At 44.8% G+C, this 25271-nt stretch overlaps 1 protein-coding gene across 8 annotated transcripts in view; it reads left to right on the plus strand.

Moving 5' to 3' along the window:
- jak1 (Janus kinase 1) overlaps window positions 1-25271 on the plus strand; it is a 145334-nt gene that overhangs the window by 63171 nt on the left and 56892 nt on the right. For all 8 annotated transcript variants that reach the window (XM_070887025.1, XM_070887023.1, XM_070887021.1 and 5 more), the window contains 3 exons: window positions 3375-3531; window positions 9764-9927; window positions 18187-18541. In XM_070887025.1, coding sequence (XP_070743126.1) covers window positions 3375-3531; window positions 9764-9927; window positions 18187-18541 — 676 coding nt within the window. The remainder of the gene's footprint in view (window positions 1-3374; window positions 3532-9763; window positions 9928-18186; window positions 18542-25271) is intronic.

Raw genomic sequence — 25271 nt, forward strand, 5'->3', positions numbered from 1 at the left:
AGGGAAAATGGAGTACGAGAAGAAGCTTGCAGGGAACATTAAGGCGGATTGCAAAAGTTTCTATAGGTATGTAAAGAGAAAAAGGTTGGTGAAGACAAACGTATGTCCCCTGCAGTCAGAATCAGGGGAAGTCATAACGGGGAACAAAGAAATGGCGGACCAATTGAACAAGTACTTTGGTTCGGTATTCACTAAGGAGGATACAAACAACCTTCCGGATATAAAAGGAGTCAGAGGGTCTAGTAAGGAGGGGGAACTGAGGGAAATCTTTATTAGTCGGGAAATTGTGTTGGGGAAATTGATGGGATTGAAGGCCGATAAATCCCCAGGGCCTGATGGACTGCATCCTAGAGTACTTAAGGAGGTGGCCTTGGAAATAGCGGATGCATTGACAGTCATTTTCCAACATTCCATTGACTCTGGATCAGTTCCTATGGAGTGGAGGGTAGCCAATGTAACCCCACTTTTTAAAAAAGGAGGGAGAGAGAAAACAGGGAATTATAGACCGGTCAGCCTGACCTCAGTAGTGGGTAAAATGATGGAATCAATTATTAAGGATGTCATAGCAGTGCATCTGGAAAATGGTGACATGATAGGTCCAAGTCAGCATGGATTTGTGAAAGGGAAATCATGCTTGACAAATCTTCTGGAATTTTTTGAGGATGTTTCCAGTAAAGTGGACAAAGGAGAACCAGTTGATGTGGTATATTTGGACTTTCAGAAGGCTTTCGACAAGGTCCCACACAAGAGATTAATGTGCAAAGTTAAAGCACATGGGATTGGGGGTAGTGTGCTGACGTGGATTGAGAACTGGTTGTCAGACAGGAAGCAAAGAGTAGGAGTAAACGGGTACTTTTCAGAATGGCAGGCAGTGACTAGTGGAGTGCCGCAAGGTTCTGTGCTGGGGCCCCAGCTGTTTACATTGTACATTAATGATTTAGACGAGGGGATTAAATGCAGTATCTCCAAATTTGCGGATGATACTAAGTTGGGTGGCAGTGTGAGCTGCGAGGAGGATGCTATTAGGCTGCAGAGTGACTTGGATAGGTTAGGTGAGTGGGCAAATGCATGGCAGATGAAGTATAATGTGGATAAATGTGAGGTTATCCACTTTGGTGGTAAAAACAGAGAGACAGACTATTATCTGAATGGTGACAGATTAGGAAAAGGGAAGGTGCAACGAGACCTGGGTGTCATGGTACATCAGTCATTGAAGGTTGGCATGCAGGTACAGCAGGCGGTTAAGAAAGCAAATGGCATGTTGCTACAGTTGTACAGGGCCTTGGTGAGGCCACACCTGGAGTATTGTGTACAGTTTTGGTCTCCTAACTTGAGGAAGGACATTCTTGCTATTGAGGGAGTGCAGCGAAGGTTCACCAGACTGATTCCCGGGATGGCGGGACTGACCTATCAAGAAAGATTGGATCAACTGGGCTTGTATTCACTGGAGTTCAGAAGAATGAGAGGGGACCTCATAGAAACGTTTAAAATTCTGACGGGTTTAGACAGGTTAGATGCAGAAAGAATGTTCCCAATGTTGGGGAAGTCCAGAACCAGGGGTCACAGTCTGAGGATAAGGGGTAAGCCATTTAGGACCGAGATGAGGAGAAACTTCTTCACCCAGAGAGTGGTGAACCTGTGGAATTCTCTACCACAGAAAGTAGTTGAGGCCAATTCACTAAATATATTCAAAAGGGAGTTAGATGAAGTCCTTACTACTCGGGGGATCAAGGGTTATGGCGAGAAAGCAGGAAGGGGGTACTGAAGTTTCATGTTCAGCCATGAACTCATTGAATGGCGGTGCAGGCTAGAAGGGCTGAATGGCCTGCTCCTGCACCTATTTTCTATGTTTCTAAGTCATGTTTGACAAATTTGCTAGAATTCTTTGAGGATGTAATGAACAGAGTGGATGTAGTGTATTTGGACTTCCAGAAGGCATTTGACAAGGTGCCACATAAAAGGTTACTGCACAAGATAAAAGATCACGGGTTTCAGGGTAATATATTAGCATGGATAGAGGATTAGCTAACTAACAGAAAATAGAGAGTCAAGATAAAGGGTTCATTCTCGGGTTGGCAACCAGTAACTAGTGGGGTGCCGCAGGAATCAGTGCTGGGACCCCAACTATTTACAATCTATATTAACGACTTGGAGGAAGGGACTGAGTGTAACGTAGCTAAGTTTGCTGACGATACAAAGATGGGAGGAAAAGCAATGTTTGAGGACGACACACAAAATCTGCAAAAGGACATAGACAGGCTAAGTGAGTGGGCAAATATTTGGCAGATGGAGTATAATGTTGGAAAGTGTGAGGTCATGCACTTTGGCAGGAAAAATTATTTAAATGGAGAAAGATTGCAAAGTGCTGCAGTACAGCAGGACCTGGGGGTACTTGTGCATGAAACACAAAAGGATAGTATGCAGGTACAGCAAGAGATCAGGAAGGCCAATAGAATCTTGGCCTTTATTGCAAAGGGGATGGAGTATAAAAGCAGGGAAGTCTTGCTACAGCTGTACAGGGTATTGGTGAGGCCACACCTGGAATACTGCATGCAGTTTTCGTTTCCATATTTACGAAAGGATATACTTGCTTTGGAGGCAGTTCAGAGAAGGTTCACAAGGTTGATTCCGGACATGAGGGGGTTGATTTATGAGGAAAGGTTGAGTAGGTTGGGCCTCTATTCATTGGAATTCAGAAGAATGAGGTGTGATCTTATTGAAATGTATAAGATTATGAGGGGGTTTGACAAGGTGGATGCAGAGAGGATGCTTCAGCTGATAGGGGAGACTAGAACTAGAGGGCATGATCTTAGAATAAGGGGCCGCCCATTTAAAGCAGAGATGAGGAGGAATTTCTTTGAGGGTTGTGGATCTGTGGATTTCGCTGCCTCGAGAGAGCTGCGGAAGCTGGGTCATTGAATAAATTTAAGACAGAAATAGACAGTTTCTTAAACGATAAGGGAATAAGGAGTTATGGAGAGCAGGCAGGGAAGTGGACCTGAGTCCATGATCAGATCAGCCATGTTGGTATTAAATGGCGGAGCAGGCTCGAGTGCCGTATGGCCTACTCCTGCTCCTATTTCTTATGTTCTTATATGCTACCTATATTATTTTTAAAACAAGAAAACCTCCTTGTAGACACGTGTCTGCACTTTGTTTTGTGTCTTCCCAGTGATGCCACAGACGAGACTAAGAACTTGTGGAGATTGTGACAATAAAACAGCATACTAAATAGCCCATAGCACTGCCTACTGAACATCAAATACTATACACCCCGATTGCCTGTATCTTTGTATTTCCATAATATCCATTGCTCTCCACCAATATTGCCACATTGACTAACTTCCAGTATCAACAATACTCTGTTTCTGCAGGTTCTTCTTTGGAAACTGGCACGGATCCAATGAAAACGAGCAACCTGTCTGGAGGCACTCTCCTGTCCGAAAGCAGAAAAATGGCTACGATCCCAAAAGTACAGAAAACGGAACTCCTCTTCTGGATGCGAGTTCCCTCGAATACCTATTTGCTCAGGTAGGATTTTTTTTTAAGTTTTTGATATTGGAATTTATCAAATTCAGCAGGTTCCTCGCCTCAAGAAACTTCAGTTTAATTTGTGATTGATTTGAATTCTTCAGTAAAGTTTGGGTGCAACTATAATTCTATATTACTGAACAAAGAAAAACCGTGAATCATGCAATGCTTGTACGTGTGGTTTAAGTGACAGGCCAATTTATCCATCTGGGTGCACTGCTGAGGAGTGTACTTACTTTGCAGCTGGCTCCTTGATTTGATGCATAAAAACGTCAATCTTCCAAGTCATTGTTTATTCCCAATAATTTTTACACTCTGACTGATTCCTATCCATGAACTTGACTGCTTGTTACTGAAATTAGAATACTGCCAATTCACAATAAGCTCCTGTACGACAGTTCAATCTGCAGGTGCTGGGAATATTCTGTTGAATAATAGATCACAAATGTTTAATAATTTACAGATTTATCTGATTATTAAAATTCTGACTTTTTTGTTATTGGGTTGGTAGCTGCCTTTTGCTTCTCTGGCATGTTGGGATGGTTGTGAATGTTTAGCTGCTTCCCCTGCCAGTAGCTAAAGCAACTAAAGCTGTCTCCGACCGCAGCATAAACATCAACTCCTACTCGTAATATGGAACTGGCACCACCCGGCCCACCTGTGGCCCTCAAGAGATTTTCTCCTTTTTTTGTTTCTCTGGGCCTCCATTTATATTCTACCAGGTCAGACAGAGACCTACAGACAGACAGACAAAGAAAGACAGACAGACAGAGAGAGAGAGACAAAGAAAGTCAGAGAACATAAGATTTAGGAGCAGGTCCTACGGCCCATCGAGCCTGCTCTGCCATTCAATAAGATCTTGACTGATCATCGTCCTCAACTCCACTTTCCCGCCCGATCCCCATATCCCGTGAATCTCCTAGACTCCAAAAATCTATCTATTTCAATCTTGAATATACTCAAAGACTCAGCATCCACAGTCTTCAGGGGCAGAGAATTCCAAAGATTCACAACCCTCTGAGTGAAGAAATTCCTCCCCATCTCAGTCTTAAATGGCCTACCCCTTATCCTGAGACTATGACCCCTTGTTCTAGGCACTCTAGTCAGGGGAAGCAACCTCTCAGCATTTATCCTATCAATCCCCTTCAATGAGATCACCTCTCATTCTTCTAAACTCCAGAGAGTATAGGCCCATTCTACACAATCTCTCATCATAAGACAGCCCTCTCATCCCAGGAATCAATCTAGTGAACCTCCATTGTACCGCCTCCAAGACAAGTATATCCTTCCTTAGATAAGGAGACCAAAACTGGGAACAGTACTCCAGGTGTGGTCTCACCAAGGCCTGTACAATTGTAGCAAGGCTTCCTTACTCTTGTACTATAGATATGTAAAGAGAAAAAGGTTAGTAAAGACAAACGTAGGTCCCCTGCAGTCAGAATCAGGGGAAGTCATAACGGGGAACAAAGAAATGGCGGACCAATTGAACAAGTACTTTGGTTCGGTATTCACGAAGGAGGACACAAACAACCTTCCGGTTATAAAAGGGGTCGGGGGGTCTAGTAAGGAGGAGGAACTGAGGGAAATCCTTATTAGCTGGGAAATTATGTTGGGGAAATTGATGGGATTGAAGGCCGATAAATCCCCAGGGCCTGATGGACTGCATCCCAGAGTACTTAAGGAGGTGGCCTTGGAAATAGTGGATGCATTGACTCTGGATCAGTTCCTATAGAGTGGAGGGTAGCCAATGTAACCCCACTTTTTAAAAAAGGAGGGAGAGAGAAAACAGGGAATTATAGACCGGTCAGCCTGACATTGGTAGTGGGTAAAATGATGGAATCAATTATTAAGGATGTCATAGCAGTGCATTTGGAAAGAGGTGACATGATAGGTCCAAGTCAGCATGGATTTGTGAAAGGCAAATCATGCTTGACAAATCTTCTGGAATTTTTTGAGGATGTTTCCAGTAGAGTGGACAAGGGAGAACCAGTTGATGGTATATTTGGACTTTCAGAAGGCGTTCGACAAGGTCCCACACAAGAGATTGATGTGCAAAGTTAGAGCACATGGGATTGGGGGTAGTGTGCTGACATGGATTGAGAACTGGTTGTCAGACAGGAAGCAAAGAGTAGGAGTAAATGGGTACTTTTCAGAATGGCAGGCAGTGACTAGTGGGGTACCGCAAGGTTCTGTGCTGGGGCCCCAGCTGTTTACACTGTACATTAATGATTTAGATGAGGGGATTAAATGTAGTATCTCCAAATTTGCGGATGACACTAAGTTGGGTGGCAGTGTGAGCTGCGAGGAGGATGCTGTGAGGCTGCAGAGCGACTTGGATAGGTTAGGTGAGTGGGCAAATGCATGGCAGATGAAGTACAATGTGGATAAATGTGAGGTTATCCACTTTGGTGGTAAAAACAGAGAGGCAGACTATTATCTGAATGGTGACAGATTAGGAAAAGGGGAGGTGCAAAGAGACCTGGGTGTCATGGTACATCAGTCATTGAAGTTTGGCATGCAGGTGCAGCAGGCGGTTAAGAAAGCAAATGGCATGTTGGCCTTTATAGCAAGGGGATTTGAGTACAGGGGCAGGGAGGTGTTGCTACAGTTGTACAGGGCATTGGTGAGGCCACACCTGGAGTATTGTGTACAGTTTTGGTCTCCTAACCTGAGGAAGGACATTCTTGCTATTGAGGGAGTGCAGCGAAGGTTCACCAGACTGATTCCCGGGATGGCGGGACTGACCTATCAAGAAAGACTGGATCAACTGGGCTTGTATTCACTGGCGTTCAGAAGAATGAGAGGGGACCTCATAGAAACATTTAAAATTCTGACGGGGTTAGACAGGTTAGATGCAGGAAGAATGTTCCCAATGTTGGGGAAGTCCAGAACCAGAGGTCACAGTCTAAGGATAAGGGGTAAGCCATTTAGGACCGAGATGCGGAGGAACTTCTTCACCCAGAGAGTGGTGAACTGTGGAATTCTCTACCACAGAAAGTTGTTGAGGCCAATTCACTAAATATATTCAAAAAGGAGTTAGATGAGGTCCTTACTACTAGGGGGATCAAGGGGTATGGCGAGAAAGCAGGAATGGGGTACTGAAGTTGAATGTTCAGCCATGAACTCATTGAATGGCGGTGCAGGCTAGAAGGGCCGAATGGCCTACTCCTGCACCTATTTTCTATGTTTCTATGTTTCTATGTAACCCCCTTGCAATAAAGGCCAACATGCCATTTGACTTCATTATTGCTTGCTGTACCTGCAGGCTAGCTTTCTGTGTTTCTTGCTTGAGGACACCCAAATCTCTCTGAACACCAACATTTGAAAGTTTCTCGCCATTTAAAAAATATTCTGATTTTCTATTCTTCCTACCAAAGTGAATAACCTCACATTTCCCTACATTATACTCCATCTGCTACCTTACGCCTACTCACTTAGTCTATCTATATCCCTTTGTAGACACCTACCTAGCTATGTATCGTCAGAAAACTTGGATACATTACTCTAGGTCATTAATATAGATTGTAAATAGCTGAGGTTCCAGCACTGATCCTTGTGACACCCTACTAGTTACAGCCTGCCAACCTGAAAATTACTCGTTTATTCCTCTCTCTGCTTTCTGTCTGTTAACCAATCCTCTATCCATGCTAATACATTACCTCCAATCCCATGAGCCACTATCTTGTGCAGTAAATTTTTATGTGGCACCTTATCAAAATCCTTTTGGAAATCTAAATAGACTATATCCACTGGTTCCCTTTTATCTACACTGCTAGTTACATCTTCAAAAACTCTAATAAATTTGTCAAACATGATTTCTCTTTCATAAAAGCATGTTTGCTCTGCCTAATAATGTTATGATATTTTAAGTGCCCTGATACCACTTCTTTGACAATGGATTCCAGCGTTTTCCCAACGACTGATGTCAGGCTAACTGGCCTATTGATTCCCTGTTTTCTCTCTTCCTCCCCCCCCCCACCCCCCTCCTTTCTTGAATAGCGGTTGTTGCATTGGCTACCTTCCAATCTGCTGGGATCGTTCTAAAATCTAGGGAACTTTGGAAGATCAAAACCAATGCATCCACTATCTCTGCAGCCACCTCTTTTAGAACCCTGGGATGTAGGCCGTCAGGTCCAAGGAATTTGTCGGCTTTTAGTGCCATTGGTTTCTCTAGTACTTTTTCTCTACTTATATTAATTATGTTAAGTTCCAAAGACCCTTGATTCACCACCATCTTTGGTATGCTTTTTGTGTCTTCTACTGTGAAGACTGATATAAAATATTTGTTTAACGTTTCTGCGATTTCCTTATTCCCCATAATAATTTCTCCTGTCTCGGCCTCTAAGGGATCAACATTTACTTTTGCTACTCACTTTCTTTTTATATACTTGTCGAAGCTCTTACAATCTGTTTTTATATTTCTTGCTAGTTTTCTCTCAGAGAGACAGACAAAGACAGACAGACAGAGAAACAAAGAAAGTAAGACAGACAGAAAGAGAAAGACACAGAGAGATGGACAAAAGAAAGACAGACAGAGAGAGAGAGAGAGAGAGAGAGAGAGAGACAGATAAAAAAACTCAGAGAGATAGACAAAGAAAGTCTAACAGTCAGACAGACAAAGAAAGTCAATCAGACAAACAAGGAAAGTTAGACAGAGAGAAAAAGATAGTTGCAAAGAAAGAGGGAAAGGGGAATAGAGACAGACAAAAAGCAAGCGAATGTGAAAGACAGAAATAGTGTTCTTGACAAAGGTTGGTGAGTTAGAGGAGTGGAAGATGCCTGTGTATGATTTCTTTAAACGTGGGGTGGTTGTTGCACACCGGCCACCACACGGGCTAAGCTGGGCAAGGTCCAGTGGCAAGGGGGTTCAAGACGACTGGAGACCAGGCACTGGTCCGGACCGGGGTCAAGCAGGGCTGTGTCTTCACCCCAACCCTCTTCTCAATCTTCCTCGCTGCCATGATCCACCTCACAGTTGACGAGCTCCTCGCTGGAGTGGAACTAAACTACAGAACCAGTGGGAACCTGTTCAGCCTTCGCCGTCTCCAGGCCAGGTCCATGACCACTCCAACCTCTGTCGTCGAACTACAGTACGTGGATGCCACCTGTGTCTGTACACACAGTGGTTGAACTCCAGGACATAGTCAACGTATTTACTGAGGCGTACGAAAGCATAGGCCTTACGCTAAACATCAGTAAGACAAAAGTCCTCCACCAGCCTGTCCTCGCTGCACAGCACTGCCCCCCTGTCATCAAGATCCACGGCGTGGCCCTGGACAACGTGGACCACTTCCCTTATCTCGGGAGCCTCCTATCAACAAGAGCAGGTATTGACGACGAGCTCCAACACCGCTTCCAGTGCGCCAGTGCAGCCTTCGGCTGCCTGAGGAAAAGGGTGTTTGAAGATCAGTCTCTCAAAACTGTCACCAAGCTCATGGTCTACAGGGCCATAGTAATACCCGCCCTCCTGTATGGCTCAGAGACGTGGACTATCAACAGTAGACACCAAGTCGTTGGAGAAATATCACCAACAATGTCTCCGCAAGATCCTACAAATCCCCTGAAAGGACAGACGCACCAACGTTAGCGTCCTCGTCCATGCCAACATCCCCAGCATTGAAGCGCTGACCACACTTGATCAGCTCCGCTGAGCAGGCCACATTGTCTGCATGCCAGACACGAGACTCCCAAAGCAAGTGTCCTACTCAGAATTCGTCCACGGCAAATGAGCCAAAGGTGGGCAGCGGAAATGTTACAAGGACACCCTCAAAGCCTCTCTGATAAAGTGCGATATCCCGACTGACACTTGGGAGTCCCTGGCCAAAGATCGCCCTAAGTGGAGGAAGTGCATCCAGGAGAGCGCTGAGCTCCTCGAGTCTCGTTGCCGAGAGCATGCAGAAATCAAACGGAAGGAGCGTGTGGCAAACCAGACCCCCGCCCACCTTTCCTTCAACCACTGTCTGTCCCACCGGCGTCAGAGACTGTGGTTCTCGTATTGGACTGCTCAGCCACCTAAGAACTCCTGCTAAGAGTGGAAGCAAGTCTTCCTCGATTCCGAGGGACTGCCTATGATGATGATGATGATGATGATGATGATGATGGTGGTGGTGGTGGTGGTGGTGGTGGTGGTGGTGGTGGTGGTGGTGGTGGTGAGTGACCCTGATGAACAGTGCCATTAAATAGGCATTTATGTTCTTTTTCATTGAAGCTTACAATTTTCTTCTTCTTCCAGGGACAGTATGATTTGATCAAAGGTCTGGCACCTGTTCGAGATCCTAAAAACGATTATGAATTTCATGAAATAGAGAATGAGTGTCTGGGGATGGCTGTACTGGCCATGACACATCATGCCCTTAACTGGAAGATACCACTGCAAGAGATCTCCAAGAAAATGAGGTGAGATTGTGAAAAGCTTGCAGAAAAGGAGGGGGTGGGAATGTTACTTTGGAATATGATTTGTTGCATGACAACTTCTTTTAAAGCATTTCTTGTTCTCCACCGCATTATTGTAAATTATAGAAACTTAAAACTGTTGAAAATAGGAAATGGCGATTAGGCCGTTTTTTAATTGACCTGAACCCCTCCTATCCATCACTTCAATCCTTTCCCTCTCCAGGAAGACACTTAATTGTCTCTAACCCATTTATACTATCTGCTGCAATGGGCCTTTCTTCTTATTTATTCCTCAACTCTTTGAGTGATAAAAGTTTCATCTGACTCCACATCTTGTATTAACTTCCTATTTATTAACTTGCCTGTCCTGGTATTTGAACAATGCTTGCACATAGCTCCTGTCTACAAAACCTTACTTTGCTATTGGCATGTTTTGTCACACTCATATCAAGGTTTTCTCAGTTGAACGCCAGTCAACCGGCCAGCGGGAGAGGACCAAGTGGTCCTGTTCCTCCAAGCCCCACTAAGGAAAGTTGGCTTCCTGACGGGTTTACCCAATGGCATGGCCAGAGAGGCCGCCCCACTCAGCAGGGGATTGAAATGCCACCAGGATTCTTCGTTTGTTATGGGACCCCAATTGCCATTATTAAAGGCTCCCTCCCATTCACCATCAAAGCAGATGGGGGGGGCGAATTGAGTAGGAAATGGAGCTGCTCCATTTTAACTGCTCCCTCACTCCTTTCCTTCCTCATAATCCAGAAAATGACTGGCAAAATGACCAAATCATCACTGGAGGTCCTGTCTAACAGAACGGCGGGACCTCATTATGATTTTATTTTTGCATCTTTCACCCCGCAGCCGGCCAAATTAACTGTCTGGTCAGCGGCCAGGAGGGAAAAGAGCATCAGGAAGCCGCAGCTGGGGACCTTTGGGGACGGCTGCTGCAAATCGGGAGAAGCAAGGTCGGCAAATGGTGCTGGTAGGGAGGGGGATGACGACAATCAGCAGTATGGGGGGGGGCGGGGAGAGAGGCTGAGCTCAGAAGAGGGGGAAGAGAGAGAGGCCGGGATCGGCAGCGGGGGGGAGAAGAAAGAAGTTGCAATCTGCAGTGGGTGGAGAGAGGTTGCGATCGGTGGGGGGGGAAAGAGAGGTTGTGATCGGGGGGAGGGAGGGAGGCCGTGATGGGTGTGGGGTGGGGGGGGGGGCGGTATGAGAGGCCGCGATCGATAGGGGGGAGAGAGTGGTTGCAATCAGTGGGGGGAGAGAGTGGTTGTGATCGGCAGAAGGGAGGTCAAGGCCTCCTTGAGGGACCGGTGGGAGCACGCCTTTTCCTGGTCCACAAGGAGACTGAAAAAGGCAATCAACTTGTGGACCCGCCTCCTTTTCACTGTCAAGTTTTCCGACTCCCGGGAAACCTGCGCAGCAAGAGAATTTTAAGTCGAGTGACTCCCATTTGCACTGTGGGAGCTCGATTTAAATATGTTAACTAAATGTCCCACCTCTCTATAGCGGGACATACGGATGTGGCGTCATGGGGATACATTGCCGTATTTAATTCCTTAACCCCTCTCCCACATCTCCTAGACTTCACAATGCAATGGCTGTGAGGTATTTAGTGATTTCTGAAACAAGCTAAAAAATTGCTTATTATTTAGTCGATGAGGATACAGCATCAAAGCTAGCTTATTAGCATCTTACCTACCTATTGTCTCACCCCCTTTTTTTAAACTTGCATGAATACACTACATTTGATATATCTCTTTCCAAATCCTTTCTGTGGAAAAATAGTCAAAGGATCGGAAACAGGACACTCCTCCACTGCCGCCTCCTCTTGTTTCTTCTGTCACATGTCATTTACCAAAATTCCCTGGATTCTGGAGAGGTCCCAGCAGCTTGGAAAACTGCAAATGTAATGCCCCTATTTAAAAAAGGAGGCAGACAAAAAGCAGGAAACTATAGACCAGTTAGCCTAACATCTGTTTTTGGGAATATGTTGGAGTCCATTATTAAAGATGCAGTAGCAGGGTATTTGGAAAAGCAAAATTCGGTCAGGCAGAGTCAGCATGGATTATGAAGGGAAAGTCATATTTGACAAATTTGCTGGAATTCTTTGAGTATGTAACGAACAGGGTGGATAAAGGGGAACCAGTGGATGTTGTGTATTTGGACCTTCAGAAGGCATTTGACAAGGTGCCACATGAAAGGTTACTGCACAAGATAAAAGTTCACGGGGTTGGGGGTAATATTATTAGCATGGATAGAGGATTGGCTAACTAACAGAGAACAGAGAGTCAGGATAAATGGTTCATTCTCTGGTTGGCAACCAGTTACTAGTGGGGTGCTGCAGGGATCAGTGCTGGGACCCCAACTATTTACAATCTATATTAATAACTTGGAAGAAGGGACTGAATACTGACGATACAAAGATGGGAGGAAAAGCAATGTGTGAGGAGGACACAAAAAATCTGCAAAAGGACAGAAAGGCTAACTGAGTGGTCAAAAATTTGGCAGATGGAGTATAATGCTGGAAAGTGTGAGGTCATGCACTTTGGCAGAAAAAAATCAAAGAGCAAGTTATTATTTAAATGGAGAAAGATTGCAAAGTGCTGCAGTACAGCAGAACCTGGGGGTACTTGTGAATGAAACACAAAAGGATAGTATGCAGGTACAGCAAGTGATCAGGAAGGCCAATGGAATCTTGGCCTTTATTGCAAAGGGGATGGAGTATTAAAGCAGGGAAGTCTTGCGACAGCTTTACAGGGTATTGATGAGGCCACACCTGGAATACTGCGTGAAGTTTTCGTTTCAATATTTACGAAAGGATATACTTACTTTGGAGGCAGTTCGGAGAAGATTCACTAGGTTGATTCCGGAGATGAGGGAGTTGACTTATGAGGAAAGGTTGAGTAGGTTTGGCCGATACTCATTGGAATTCAGAAGAATGAGGTGTGATCTTATCTGTTATGTATACAATAAAGGTTCAAACTGAGTATTGTTTAACTAAACAAGATACAACCTTGGCTCTGCTTTATTTAAGCCCAAAGTGCCTGACTCTCAAAATGGCTGGCCTTTTATACCTGTGCAGCACTATGTGCGTGCTGCTCAGTGGCCTGCAACAATGACGCCATCTGGTGGCTACAAACAGAATGTACATACATGACATTATCGAAATGTATAAGATTATGAGGGGGCTTGACAAGGTGGATGCAGAGAGAATGTTTCCACTGATGGGGGAGACTAGAACTAGAGGGCATGATCTTTAAATAAGGGGCCGTCCATTTAAAACTGAGATGAGGAGAAATTTCTTAGGGTTGTAAACCTGTGGAATTCACTGCCTCAGAGAGCAGTGGAAGCTGGGACATTGAATAAATTTAAGACAGAAATAGACAGTTTGTTATGGGGAACAGGCAGGGAAGTGGAGCTGAGTCTGTGATCAGATCAGCCGTGATCTTATTGAATGGTGGAGCAGGCTCGAGGGGCCGTATGGCCTACTCCTGTTCCTATTTCTTATGTTCTTATGTACTATGGCTCACTTGGTTCCCCCTACTCAAACATTGAAAATAGGTGCAGGAGTGGGCCAATATGACCATGGCTGATCATGCAACTTCAGTACCCCATTCTGCTTTCTCTCCATACCCCTTGATCCCTTTAGCTGCAAGGGCCACATCTAGCTCCCTTTTGAATACATCTAACGAACTGGCCTCAACAACTTTCTGTGATAGAGAATTCCACATGCTCACAACTCTGAGTGAAGAAGTTTCTCCTCATCTCGGTCCTAAATGGCTTACCCCTTATCATTAGATTGTGACCCCTGGTTCTGGACTTCCCCAACATCGGGAACATTCTTCCTGCATCTAACCTGTCCAATCCCGTCAGAATTTTATATGTTTCTATGAGATCTCCTCTCATTCTTCTAAATTCCAGTGAATATAAGCCTAGTCGATCCAGTCCTTCTTCATATGTCAGTCCTGCCATCCTGCGAATCAGTCTGGTGAACCTTCGCTGCACTCCCTCAATAGCAAAAATGTCCTTCCTCAGATTAGGAGACCAAAACTGTACACAATATTCAAGGTGTGGCCTCACCAAGGCCTTGTACAACTGCATTAAGACCTCCCTGCTCTTATACCCAAATCTTCTCGCTATGAAGGCCAACATGCCATTTGCCTTCTTCACCGCCTACTGTACCTGCATGCCAGCTTTCAGTGATTGATGAACTATGACACCCAGGTCTCGTTGCACCTCCCTTTTCCTAATCTGTCACCATTCAAATAATATTCTGCCTTCCTGTTTTTGCCACCAACGTGGATAACCTCACATTTATCTACATTATACTGCATCTGCCATACATTTGCCCACTCACCTAACCTATCCAAGTCACCCTGCAGCCTCTTAGCATCCTCCTCACAGCTCACACTGCTACCCAGCTTGTGTCATCTGCAAAGAGATATTACATTGCTCACTAGCTTAAACCCTTCAGGCTGTTTATAGCTGTACCAGTGCTTGCAACAGATGGAATGAATGACGCAGAGTGCTGTGAGGTGTTACTTGATTCCATGGTACTGGAATGTTGACTAGCTCCTGCAGAAAGCCTTCCAAAACTAAAATGGAGCACATGCAGTGCATATACTCTGTGACATTGTATTGTTCTTGAATGCATACATTTGTGTGAGACTGAGTGAGTGAGTAAGGGAAAAAGATAAAGGCTGTAAATTGGGATGTTCGTGAGAGAGCCATGGAATTGTTATCCAGAATGACCTTTTTCTCATTTTAGACTTCCAGTCGGCTGTTCACACGACTTAATGCTATTCTTGTGCACACAGAATGGGGTATCTGATAATAATCAGCTCAGAGGGTCGTGAATCTTTAGAATTCTCTACCCCAGGGAGCTGTGGCGGCTGGGTCTTTCAATATATTTCAGGTGGAGATTGACAGATTTTTGAATGCTAATGGAGTCAAGGGAAAAGGGTGGGGAAGTGAAGTTGAGGCCAGGATCAGATCATCCATGATCTTATTGAATGGTGGAGCAGGCTCGAGGGGCCAAATGGCCTACTCCTGCTCCTATTTCTTGTGTTAGAAGGACAGTAGTCAGTTTCATTGGCAGCAAAACTGGCAAACTCCCGACGAGGGAGCGCTCAGAGGCTGAAGCCCCCCCCCTCCCCCAACCTGTGATAACACAGAACGTAAAGAACAAAGACCCACATGTTGGAAGTGAATTGGTGAGGTCTACCAGAGAGACACAAGTATGGTCTAAGCAGTTTAAATTGAGATCGAGCTGACCAGGCCCAGTGTTATCTTTCATCTGATTGAATGCTAAGACTGACCAAAAATAGGTATAGTTAGCCCATTAACCGGGATGGGGTAGCATGGTTTCTTATTATTATTTATGAGGGATTGAGGTTAAAATGAAGTAACTGATATTTGCTATCATTGGTATTCCATACATTCACTTACTGACTAAAATAAAGCATTTTAGCGATTTGTAACTGGTCTTATCTCACTAAATTGTTGATCAGTTCACCTTTCAGAATATTGGAGAAGTGCATGTGCAAGGATCACTTTATCCAGTTCATATAACAAACAGGTCTGATTGTCACCCCCATAAGTCTTGCTATCATACTGCTATCGTACCTCTTGATATTGGGTACTGAATGTAAACTTCTCATTGTGAAGACACGGGTCCAGTTACAGGAAAGACCAGTGATTCTAACACGAGAGAACAACCAAGGCAGACTTGAAACTCGTAACACAAGAATTATAAATTGCAGCTTGAATGTGTATCCTGATGTAGTCTGAACATGCTTGTAAACAATAAAAGAGCTGTAAGGTTTGTGAGTGATTTGCATGGAGCAGCAGTAAATGTAGAACATGTTGACAGACAACACTTTGTGGCATGCATACTGGAGGCCATCTACCTGTTTTATGACATGGTTAGTTAACTAAACTGTGGCAACTTTCTTGAGGCATGCTATATCTGCCTTTGCATCTGTTGTCAGATCTTGCAGATACTCAAGGGTTCACCTCTTGCCAGCCATGCTGCACTGACCTCCTGAAATGATAGGCCCTGAAATCCCGATCCTCTGCTTCCCGCATATGCTCGCCAGAAAATGGCTGAAAAGATCCGCACCTACCTTTTCCTGCTGCGCCCACCAGAGAACTCGATCCTGAGGCCTCCCCTGCTTGTGCAACGGAGCGCGTTCATGTTGGGACATCCATAGGAGTCACATGGGCCTGGACACCCAATCACAAAGTATTTACTCATTCATAGTAATAGGAGTTTTGTAAGTCCGAAACTCCTATTACTATGAATGAGAAACACCCCCATACACCCAAACACTGCATGAAACATTTTTTTTAAAAACACCTCGCATAAATACATTATAGAAATTAAAATTGAAAAAAAGAAAATATTTGCCAATTTTAAAAAGTTTTAATTATGGTTTAAAATAAACTTACCTTAATGGGCAGGATTTTTAACGTTAAAATGTGTTTTTTTAAATTTTAATTTTTGTATGTTTTAAAACTCTTATGCTGGTAAAAGTAGGGTCAAGAGTTGTAAGGACATTCGCAGGGTAAGAGATGGGTAAATAGCCCAATCTCTGCCGTGGGAATGTCCTCCCCGAGCTGCATGCGATCTGTCAAGCCAGAAACTTGACAGATCGGAAAAGCCGGTTTTCGGCGCATACACATTGCACGCCGAAAGCCGGCTTTTGCAGTGCCTTCCCGGGTCCATACACACTCCGTATGGACCCGGGGAGACTGGGATTTCAGGGCCAATATGTCCTGGAGTGCCAGAAAAGGCAGCACTCTTTGCAATCGCCCCCTTACATTCACTTAATGCATAGGAGCAAGATTAGGCCATTCAGTCCCTCGAGCCTATTCATGCATTAGCTGCAACTCTGTTTGCTGGAGTAAATTTATTTTTGCCTCCCGATGGCCACCTATTAAATCGACATTTTCCTTTAAATAGATGCTATAGCCCACGTGTTGTTTCTCTCAATCTTTGAGCGAACGTACTCACTACTTCATAGATGCTGCAGCCCGTTAAATGGGAAATTTACCTTCCACTATGGAGGCTCCCAGAGGCAGTCTGCAGCCAGGAGCTCATTCTGAATACATAATGTGGTTTGAACTAGTAAATTCAGGCAGAACAGCCATACGCTCTGGGTCAGACTGAATGCCCCTGCATACCATTCCTGCCCAGGGTTGCAATATTTCTGCCTTATGATCTCATTAGATGCTGTCCTCACACTGAATTTTGTTAAGGTGTTCTAACACATGTCACACGTCATTGACTTCAATGGAAAGGTAAATAGTGAGGGGTGTACAATGGACGGCCAGTCTGCTACTGCCGGTTCTCCACCCGGCCCCTGCCAAAAGTGAAAATTACCCCCGCTTAAGCTTTAATGGGGGGGAAGGCACTGCAAAAGCCGGTTTTCCACTATTCCTGCATCATCTAAACTGCCATAATTACCTTATCAGCCATTCCAGTTTGTTTATTTTCCAGTCATGATGGTGTCCTGCACTGTGGGTTTGACTTCCCCCACAGGAAGCGACAAAAATGAAACTGTCAGTCAGTGTCCTGCACCGGGGAAGTCCATCTGCTGAGGGGCACAGATAAAGGGGAGGTGGGCTGCAAATGGTCACTGAGTCACATTCAAAGATTCTTCAGCTGTCAGAGCTTTGATCACTGGTAGCTTTCGAAGGAATCTCATCTTCACCCTCATAACTGTATTGTTTTTAAAGCTATTTCCGTCACACTGATGCGTCAATGCTTCAGTGCAATTATTAATCAGAAGTAGCTTAACCTTTAAAACACACAAGTATCTGCAATTGCCAAGGGCATTTAGTGTTATTTTTATGATTATGTTTTCAGTTATTTTGTTCTTCATGATCGTGAGATTGTACCTCTTAAGGCCATGGTGCATAAACTTGAAGAATGTTGATTTACAGCACAGGACCTTGGAGCATGCAGAGCTGCAACTTCAAATCTCATGAACTATGGTTCTGCAGTATTAGCCTCTGTTGGATATTCGACAATGACACCAGATCCCATAGGATGTTGAGTTAATATGGACAAGATAAACTAATATACTGTATCACCATTCTATATGTAATATATTAGAACGGTGCACTAAAGTCAATTTTTAAAAAAACAATGGAGTAAATCTAAGTACAGTTGTTCCATAGTGAAAAAATAATGTAAATAAAGGATAGGTTGACATATGCTATTGTAAAATACAATTTTCTTTTGCTTTCTTTCAGCTATAAGCATTACATTCCTGAAACATTGAACCGAAGCATCAAACAGCGAAACATCCTGACCAGGTGTCGAATCAATAATGTCTTCAAGAATTTCCTGAAAGAGTTCAACAACAGGACAGTGTGCGATAGCAACGTGTCCCCACATGACCTCAAGGTCAAGTACCTGGCTACCCTGGAGTCTTTGACAAAGAATTTTGGGGCGGAAACGTACCAACCAACAAGCCTGTTGATCTCAGCAGAAAACGAACGGGCGATGCCCAACTATGAGCCCATTGAGAAGGAACAGAAAGAGAGAGAATATGAGGTGATGGTCACAGGAAGTTTGGGAATAAAATGGAGACGTGTACCAAAAGAGGTAAGAGTTCATTTTTTTCCTTCCAAGCACCTTTTCTCCCCTCCTTTCCTGTAAGAGATAGATGCAATGGTAGTCCTCCAGTATTTCATCCAAATAGCCATACCTCACATATAAGCTTAGTGAGTATTGGCAGGATTTTCAACCATGGGAGCATCACAATTGTGCTCGCTCTGCCTGATGCCCCTACACACCTATTTAGAATCATAGGCCCCAAGTTTCCACATGATTTGCTCCTGATTTTTAGGAGCAACTGGTGTAGAACGGAGTATCTTAGAAATCGGAATTCTCGTCATTTAGTTTGCTACAGTTCTAGTCAGTTAGAACAGTTTCACTTTGGAACAGAATTTTTTTTTCAAAAGGGGGCGCGTCCGGCCACTTACGCCGGTTTTCAAAGTTTCGTCAGTGAAAACTTACTCCAAACTAACTTAGAATGGAGTAAGTGAAGATTTTTGTACGCTCGAAAAAACCTTGTCTACGCTTTAGAAAATCAGGCGTAGGTTACAAATCAGGCGTAGGGAATGGGGGTGGGGTTTAAAGGGAAGTTTACAAACATTAAACACTTCAGTTTTACAAATAAAGAGCCATCATCAATAATAAATGATAAGTACATCAATAAATCAACCAATAAATCAATCCAAAAAATTAATAAGAAATAATGTTTTTTTTAAATCAATAAATAAAACATTTTCTACTTACCGACTGCAGCACCGGGAGCCCTCCAACAGCGTGCTGGGATGCCCCCCTCCAGTGTGTCTCTATCTCTCTATCTGTCTGTGTGTGTCTCTCATTGTCTGTCGGTGTCTGTGTTTCTGACAGAGAGGGGGGGGAGCAGAGGGAGGAATGGGGGAGAGGGGGAGAAAGGAGATGGGGGGGGGGAAAAGGAGATGGGGGAAGGAGATTGGGGGGGGGGAAGGGAGATTGCGGGGGGGGGAAAGGGAGATTGCGGGGGGGGAGAAGGGGGAGGGAGGCTGAACGGGCCGGGCCCGAGACTTCGGGCAGGGCCCGTCCCCAGCACCAGATTTACAGGTAGGTGGCGTTTGGTTGGGTCGGGGGGTGTGGTGGGAGGGAGGTCTGTTCGGTTTGGGGGGAGGGAGGGAGAGGGAGGTCAGGTTGGGGGGAGGGAGGTCAGGTCGGATCCAGTCCGGGGGCGGGGAGCGGGAGTCGGGTCCGGTTCAGTCCGGGGGGGTCGGGTCGGGTCCAGTCCGGGGGTGGGGAAGCGGGAGTCGGGTCGGTGTCGGGTCCGGTCCGGGGGCGGGGGGGGAGAGCGGGAGTCGGGTCCGGTCTGGGGGCGGGAGTCTGGTCGGTGTCGAGTCAGGTCGGGAGGAAGCAGGAGCTGGCCGTGGGAGAAGCCTTATTCACGCAACCCGTGAGGCCATTCGGCCAGGGCTAGGGGCTGCGTGCTTCGGCCCCTCCCACACAGTTTCGGGCGCCTGGAGCTACTGCACATGCGCGCCCACTGTAGTGCAGGGACCTGGCTCCGCCCCCTACAGTTCCTGCTGCGCTGTGCCGAGGGCCAGAGGACCTGCAGGGAGCTGGAGAATCTGGAGGTTTTTTTTAGGAGCACTTTGTGGCGTGAAAAACGGGCGTCCAGGTCGGGACTGCGCCGTTCTAGGTGCGGCTCGAAACTTGGGCCCATAGAAACTTACAGCATCGAAGGGCCCCATTTGCCCATCGTGCCTGTGCTGCTCTTTGAAGGAGCAGTTGTGCTTAGTCCCACACCTCCATAACCCTGTAAGTTCCTCATCCTTAAGTACCTGTCCAACTCCCTTCAAAAATTATTCATGGAATCAGCTTCCACCACCTTTTCAGATAGAGTATTCCAGATCATCACAACTCTGAGTGAAAAAAATTCTTCTCATCTCCCCTCTCAATCTTTTGCCAGTGACATTAAATCTATGACCTCTGGCTATTGACACACTCACCAGCGGGACTAGTATTTTTCTTATCTACTCCATCAAAACCTCTCATCATCTTTAACTGCTATTTGGTCACCTCTTAACCTCTGTTCCAAGGAGATGAGTCCTAACTTTTTCAACCTCTCCTCCTAACTGAAGCCCCTCATCCCTGGGAACATCCTGATAAACCTCCTATGTACCCTATCTAAGGCATTATATCTTTCCTGAAGTCTGGTGTCAAGAATTGTCCACAATTCTCTAGCTGAGGCCAAACCAGTGAATTATAAAGTTCTAGCATGATCTCTTTGCTTTTATATTCTATTCCTCTATTTATAAACCTAAGTAATCCATATGCTTTTTAACTAGCAAGTTTTACTAGGTAGCAATCAGAATTAGCTAATTTTTTTCCTCTTTCATAGTTCAAAGGAGTTCTATTGTAGCACTGTCACCCTGGCTTAAATCAATTAACTCAGCTCAAGCAAGGGATCGACTCTTAGACTTTCTTTATCTGTACCACCAGTTCCACACCTTGTGGCAGTTTATTTTTACATTTAATGTTGTTACAATAAAAGAGCCTTAAGGTTGGTGAGTAATTTCCATTGGGCAGCAGTAAATGTGGAACAGGTAGACAGACAACACTTTGTGGCATGCATATGAAGACCATTTACCTGGTTTATGACACTCAGTTAACTAAACTGTGGCAACTTTCCTTGAGGTCTGCCATATCTGCCTTTGCATCAGTTGTCAGAGCTTGCAGGGTACTCAAGTTTGACATCATCCTTATTTAACAATACTAGTCAATCTCCTGTAGCATTATTCATGGAAAAAAATGTAAAAAGATATTGAGCCCATAAATAAATAGCGTTCTCCTTATCCACTGCGGATAAATAAATGAAGAAATAATTTTGCCCCTTATGTTTCTGCCATTACGCAAATAAGTAAATCTGCAAATGTGTGACGCTCATACACTGTGGGGCGAACCTTGATATTGCCATCTTGTTGGGAATTATGGCAAACATTTAAAGAAATAATACATAATTCGCAACGAATATACATTCTTTAAGGAATAAAAACACCACGGGAAATAAGAACATAAGAATTAGGAACAGGAGTAGGCCATCTAGCCCCTCAAGCCTGCTCCACCATTCAACAAGATCATGGCTGATCTGGCCGTGGACTCAGCTCCACTTACCCGCCCGCTCCCCGTAACCCTTAATTCCCTTATTGGTTAAAAATCTATCTATCTGTGACTTGAATACATTCAATGAGCTAGCCTCAACTACTTCCTTGGGCAGAGAATGCCACAGATTCACAACCCTCTGGGAGAAGAAATTCCTTCTCAGCTCTGTTTTAAATTGGCTCCCCAGTATTTTGAGGCTGTGCCCCCTAGTTCTAATCTCCCCGACCAGTGGAAACAACCTCTCTGCCTCTATCTTGTCTATCCCTTTCATTATTTTAAATGTTTCTATAAGATCACCCCTCATCCTTCTGAATTCCAACGAGTAAAGACCCAGTCTACTCAATCTATCATCATAAGGTAACCCCCCCCACTCATCTCCGGAATCAGCCTAGTGAATCGTCTCTGTACCCCCTCCAAGGCTAGTATTTCCTTCCTTAAGTAAGGTGATCAAAACTGCACGCAGTACTCCAGGTGTGGCCTCACCAATACAGTTACAGCAGGACCTCCCTGCTTTTGTACCCCATCCCTCTCGCAATGAAGGCCAACATTCCATTCACCTTCCTGATTACCTGCTGCACCTGCAAACTAACTTTTTGGGATTCATGCACAAGGACCCCCAGGTCCCTCTGCACCGCAGCATGTTGTAATTTCTCCCCATTCAAAGAATATTCCCTTTTACTGTTTTTTTTTCCAAGGTGGATGACCTTTCATTTTCCGACATTGTATTCCATCTGCCAAACCTTAGCCCATTCGCTTAACCTATCTAAATCTCTTTGCAGCCTCTCTGTGTCCTCTACACAACCCGCTGTCCCACTAATCTTTGTGTCATCTGCAAATTTTGTTACACTACACTCTGTCCCCTCTTCCAGGTCATCTATGTATATTGTAAACAGTTGTGGTCCCAGCACCGATCTCTGTGGTGCACCACTAACCACCGATTTCCAACCTGAAAAGGACCCATTTATCCCGGCTCTCTGCTTTCTGTTCGCCAGCCAATTCTCGATCCATGCTAATACATTTCCTCTGACTCCGCATACCTTTATCTTCTGCAGTAACCTTTTGTGTGGCACCTTATCGAATGCCTTTTGGAAATCTAAATACACCACATCCATCGGTACACCTCTATCCACCATGCTCGTTATATCCTCAAAGAATTCTAGTAAATTAGTTAAACATGATTTCCCCTTCATGAATCCATGTTGCGTCTGCTTGATTGCACTATTCCTATCTAGATGTCCCGCTATTTCTTCCTTAATGATAGCTTCAAGCATTTTCCCCACTACAGATGTTAAACTAACCGACCTATAGTTACCTGCCTTTTGTCTGCCCCCTTTTTTAAACAGAGGCGTTACATTAGCTGCTTTCCAATCCGCTGGTACCTCCCCAGAGTCCAGAGAATTTTGGTAGATTATAACGAATGCATCTGCTATAACTTCCGCCATCTCTTTTAATATCCTGGGATGCATTTCATCAGGACCAGGGGACTTGTCTACCGTGAGTCCCATTAGCCTGTTCAGCACTACCTCCCTAGTGATAGTGATTGTCTCAAGGTCCTCCCTTCCCACATTCCCGTGACCAGCAATTTTTGGCATGGTTTTTGTGTCTTCCACTGTGAAGACCAAAGCAAAATAATTGTTTAAGGTCTCAGCCATTTCCACATTTCCCATTATTAAATTCCCCTTCTCATCTTCTAAAGGTCCAACATTTACTTTAGTCACTCTCTTCCGTTTTATATAAATGGTCTAACCGTGGCTAACGAGAAATTAAGGATAGTATTAGATTAAAGAAAGGGGCTTATAATGTTACCAGAAAGACTAGTAAGCCCGAGGATTGGGAGGATTTTAGAACTCAGCAAAGGAGGACCAAGAAATTGATAAAGAAAGGGAAAATAGAATGAGAGTAAACTAGCAAGAGACATAAAAACAGACTGTAAACGCTTCTATAGGTATGTAAGAAGGAAATGATTACCGAAAGTAAACGTGGGTCCCTTACAGGCTGAGTGAGACAGGAGAAATTATAATGGGGAATAAGGAAATGGCGGAGAAATAAGTGAGTGTGTGAGCAAGAACTTTGTGTCTGTCTTCACGGAAGAAGACGCAAAAAAATCTACTGGAAATAGTGGAGAACCAAGGGTCTAGCGAGAATGAGGAACTGAAAGAAATTAGTATTAGTTTTTGTTTTAAAGTACTGGAGAAATTATTTGCACTGAAAGCTAATAAATCCCCTGGACCTGATGGCCTACATCCTAGAGTTTTTAAAAGAGGTGGCTATAGAGATAGTGGATGCATGGTTGTCATCTTCCAAAATTCCATAGATTCTAGAATGGTTCCTCCTGTTTGGAAGGTAGCAAATGTAACCCCACTATTTAAGAAAGGAGGGAGAGAGAAAATGGGGAATTACAGGCCAGTTAGCCTGACATCAGTAGTAGGGAAAATGCTAGAATCTGTAATTAACTACCAGAATAGATAAGGGGGAACCAGTGGATGTGGTGTATTTGGAGTTTCAGAAGGCATTTGATAAGGTGCCACACAGGAGGTTATTAAACAAAATTTGGGCTCATGGGATTGGGGTTAATATACTAGCATGGATTGAGGATTGGTTAATGGACAGAAAACAGAGAGTAGGAATAAACGGGCCATTTATGGGTTGGCAGGCTGTAACTAGTGGGGTACCGCAAGGGCCCCAGCTATTCACAATCTATATCAATGATTTGGATGAGGGGACCAAATGTAATATATCCAAGTTTGCTGATGATATAAAGCTAGATGGGAATGTAAGTTGTGAGGAGGATGCAAAGATGTTTCTAGGGGATATAGACAGGCTAAGTGAGTGAGCAAGAACATGGCAAATGGAATATAATGTGGAGAAATGTGAAGTTATCCACTTTGGTAGCAAAAATAGAAAAGCAGAGTATTTTTTTAAATGGCGAGAGATTGGGAAATGTTGGTGTTCAAAGGGACCTGGGTGTCCTTGTACACAAATCACTGAAAGTTAACATGCAGGTACAGCAAGCAAATGGTATGTTGGCCTTTATTACAAGAGGGTTTGAGTATAAGGGTAAAGACATCTTGCTGTAATTATATAGGGCCCTGATGAGACCACACCTGGAGTATTGTGTACAGTTTTGGAGGCCAAAATTGCCTCCCTCTTTAAGGCCCATTACCGCCTTTAAGAGGCAGGAATAGGGCAGTAAGGCCTTTCTGGGATGGTCAAACTCATCCGATATTGCCCCCGGGCTGGGGATGGCAGAAATGGGTTTCTACCGTGTTCCCGTCCTGTCGGGCACACACCAACCACTTACCACCCTGCGGTGACCCCTTTCCGCCCCGCAGGAGTGGAGCCGTCGCCACTCGGTGCACCTGACAGCTTTTCCCGGTGGGAAGCTGTCAGTGGCTGGGCGATGCGTCCACCCTTATAGGGGAGGGCACACGGCCATGGCCGGCATTTTATTTTAATTATTGTCCGACTCTGAAGTCGGCCCAACAATGGTTCGGCCGGGCCACAAACAGGCAGCCCAGCACCCGCTGGCCTAGCCGATGTCCTCCCTGGTGGTTGCAGAATTCGCAGCGGCCCTCCCCTTTACCTAAAGGGGAGGACGTTGCTACGCATCAGCACGATGCGGCACATCCGCGGTCGTGCTGATGACACCGCCTGC

Source organism: Pristiophorus japonicus, chromosome 8 (assembly GCF_044704955.1).
Source record: "Pristiophorus japonicus isolate sPriJap1 chromosome 8, sPriJap1.hap1, whole genome shotgun sequence".
Lineage (NCBI taxonomy): Eukaryota > Metazoa > Chordata > Chondrichthyes > Pristiophoridae > Pristiophorus > Pristiophorus japonicus.